This window comes from Nematocida homosporus, assembly GCF_024244095.1.
Source record: "Nematocida homosporus strain JUm1504 chromosome Unknown 4560, whole genome shotgun sequence".
In the NCBI taxonomy this organism is placed as follows: domain Eukaryota; kingdom Fungi; phylum Microsporidia; genus Nematocida; species Nematocida homosporus.
Window position 1 is genome coordinate 1 of NW_026250654.1, and position 2,932 is coordinate 2,932.

Below are 2,932 nucleotides of genomic sequence, written 5' to 3' on the forward strand. Positions count from 1 at the left end.
CGGGAGACCTTCTCAATTAAAGAACCAGTATAGGCGTGCGATTCAGACCGGATGGTGTAGTAGCTGATGGCCCAGGCTGCGAATGCAAGCAATGCGGTCATGATACTGAGAAGGATCAGTAACTTAACTATTTTGATCATAGTGTCTTTAGAATCTCGCTTCGATACGTTGCCGGCTTCAGATATATCTTCATTAAACCAGTGGCCAATGACATGGATGAATGCAGCTGCGGCAAAGAGAATAGCAGCAACCGTTAGAATATGAGAGTTGAGAAGAACTTGAGCATCAAATAGCAAGCCGCTGATAGAAAGGATTGGAACAGAAAGAGTCAATAGGAATGCCATGACATAGAGCACCCAATGGACTCGTCTAGTTATACTCTTGGCAAACTTGTTAAGTAATCCTCTGATGGCCAAACATAAACAGATCGAGAAGAATGATATTGCCTGATAGACCAACATAATGACATTGGCTACAATCATAACATTATCTCCAGACTGCTTATAATAGCTGATTGTTTGGTAAAAAACGATAAGCGATAGGACAATAGTTAGTGAAACCATAAATGCGCTAAAGAGACCGTATGCAAATGGACGGATCTTGGTAGAGCTAGTGCTTGGGAGGTTTCCGAGGAATAGAAGCATAAGAGAAAAGACCGTTGCCGTGACTAGTATGACAGCGGGCTCTGTTATGTATGAAAACGTTCCGATAGAAGCGAAATTGGCACTGAGCACAAAAGCTATAAATTCACTGGCAAGTACAGCAGTACCGACTAAAACACCAGTGACTAGTTTGAGTGAGTTTGAAGCTGGGGAGTTTGGCCTAGCTGCCCGACCACTCGACTTGAACTTCTTGTAGTCTTTAACAGCATCGTTATTGTTTCGTTTGAAAGAGGAGTTAGTACCGGAAGAGGGCTTATTGGCGTTTAGTATAGCTCGAACACAAGTAAAGTTATTGTCATTGGCCACCAAGGTGTATTCATTATCTTTAGCATTTCTTAAACGAGCAGCATTAGCAAAAGACAGCCAAGTCTGATCGAATATGCCTGTAGGGAAAGGGATTGGGTAATCCAATGGGTTACTGGGGTCTATATCGACTATAACGAACGTCTTTTCTTTCTCATCATAGGTATATTTTAAACCCCAACGATAAATCGCAGTGTTGAATGGGTGGGCGTATTTGAGGAGAGGGCTACTTTCCAAGGAGGAAATCTGCTCCTCCGAGCGAATAAATCTGTAAGGGTCCCTTGAGAATAAGGGTTGCTTATCATTGTTTAATGGGGTTTGGGTAATCTTGGCATATTCTGAAGATCTTAAGCATCTTTTTTCAAATAGATCAAAACTATCTGGCGTATTATCCTTTAAATGAACATTTGAATAAACGAACATAGCCAAGTTTTCAACGAAGCGGCCGTGGTTGGGATCGATGGTTGTAGGGGTCTTTTGTTTTGTCCCTTTTAGCTTGCGATTTAAAGTGTGGTATAAAACTATAAGCTCAGGGACATCATCTATACTATAGGAGTTGCTGATTTGATTCGGATTAGCAGGCGTAAATAGATCCATTAGCAGAGATGCTATATGCTTAACTCGGTCTAAATCATCTTGATCGAATCCCAGTTCTGCATAAAACCCGGATCTGTTGAAGGTGCTGAAACCATTTAGAGTCATTTGGCCGCCATCATAGGCCTTATTATGCTTTTCTAGTCTCTCTCTAGCCCAAATGAGGCCTGTCCCGGCCAATTCCTTTAATGTTGGGGGACTTATTGCTGCCGTGTTAGGTTGGCTTGCGGCACTAGCTCCTTGACAACTCAAAATAAGCAAACACATGCATAACAGCATATGTAGTTTGACAATAACTCTTGTCTTTTGATTAAACATACTTGATGCAAAAAATCAGTTGAAAGTACATAACAACAAAATTACCATATTAGGAAATTTTCTAATTTAGAAGCAAAAACAACCAATCAATTATCTATCCCAAATTCAACTTTATCTTTTAGTGAATAACAGTGTGGTGTTTTTACCATTTCCTGCAGATCTTAATGAGATTCTCAAATCATTTCTATTTTTAGACGAGTAAGTACAGATAATGTAGATATTTATTCCTTACTACATTAGATATGCTAATACTAACTAAACCAACTCGATTAGAGTATAAATATACGACGAAGATTGATAAGAGACTCTCTATAGCATACATGAAGGACTTACAGAAGACTATATCAGATCTAGAAACGACACAGAATCGTATACTAACGCGTATACCAACCCAATACTAATCTCTCGTTGTTTATATTTGAATAAGAAGCCGTTATCCTGCCCTGGGGCACAGCAGTTAAGTTATGTTTAAGTTAAGTTAAGTTTAAGTTAAGTTTAAGTTAGTGCATGTTAATGATACTAACCCAAACTAACCCAATACTAACTCAAACACCAACACACTTGTTTTGGTCGGGCCATGAAGTTACAATGTATTTATTAAATGCTCTCTTATTTATACCTTCAGATTCCCAGAAAGGATAAATAAGACTTGATTTACCATCTAAGGTAAATAAGTAATTTGATCTCAATTTATGTCACCTTGGTGTAAACCAATTTGTGACATTCATGTCATACAACAAACACCAACACCAACACAACTTTAACTTAACATAAACTTAACTCCAACCAACCCAATAAACTAATCATCAACTAAATAGTAGCTAATTATCAACTAATTATCAAGTAATCATTAACTAATTATCAAATAAATATTAACTAAACTCCTACCAAATGATTTTATAATTAAGTTGAGTTATTATTTAGATTTAGTTTTAGATTGAGTTAAGTTGGTATTTAGTTAAATTAAGTTAAGCCAGTTTAAACCAACTCAACTCAACATAAACATCACATAAACCCAACCCAACTTAACTCACCCCAACCCCAACCCAAACCCA

The 2,932-nt window shown here is 37.8% G+C and overlaps 1 protein-coding gene across 1 annotated transcript; it reads right to left on the reverse strand.

Annotated features, from left to right (window-relative positions):
* Positions 1 to 2: 2 nt before the first annotated feature.
* NEHOM01_1872 (uncharacterized protein) lies at positions 3 to 1,877 on the reverse strand (the record flags this gene model as incomplete). Its single annotated transcript, XM_051490750.1, has 1 exon — positions 3 to 1,877. A coding segment is annotated over one exon (1,875 nt), but the record flags the coding sequence as incomplete, so codon positions are not given.
* Between the last annotated feature and the right edge of the window lie 1,055 nt (positions 1,878 to 2,932).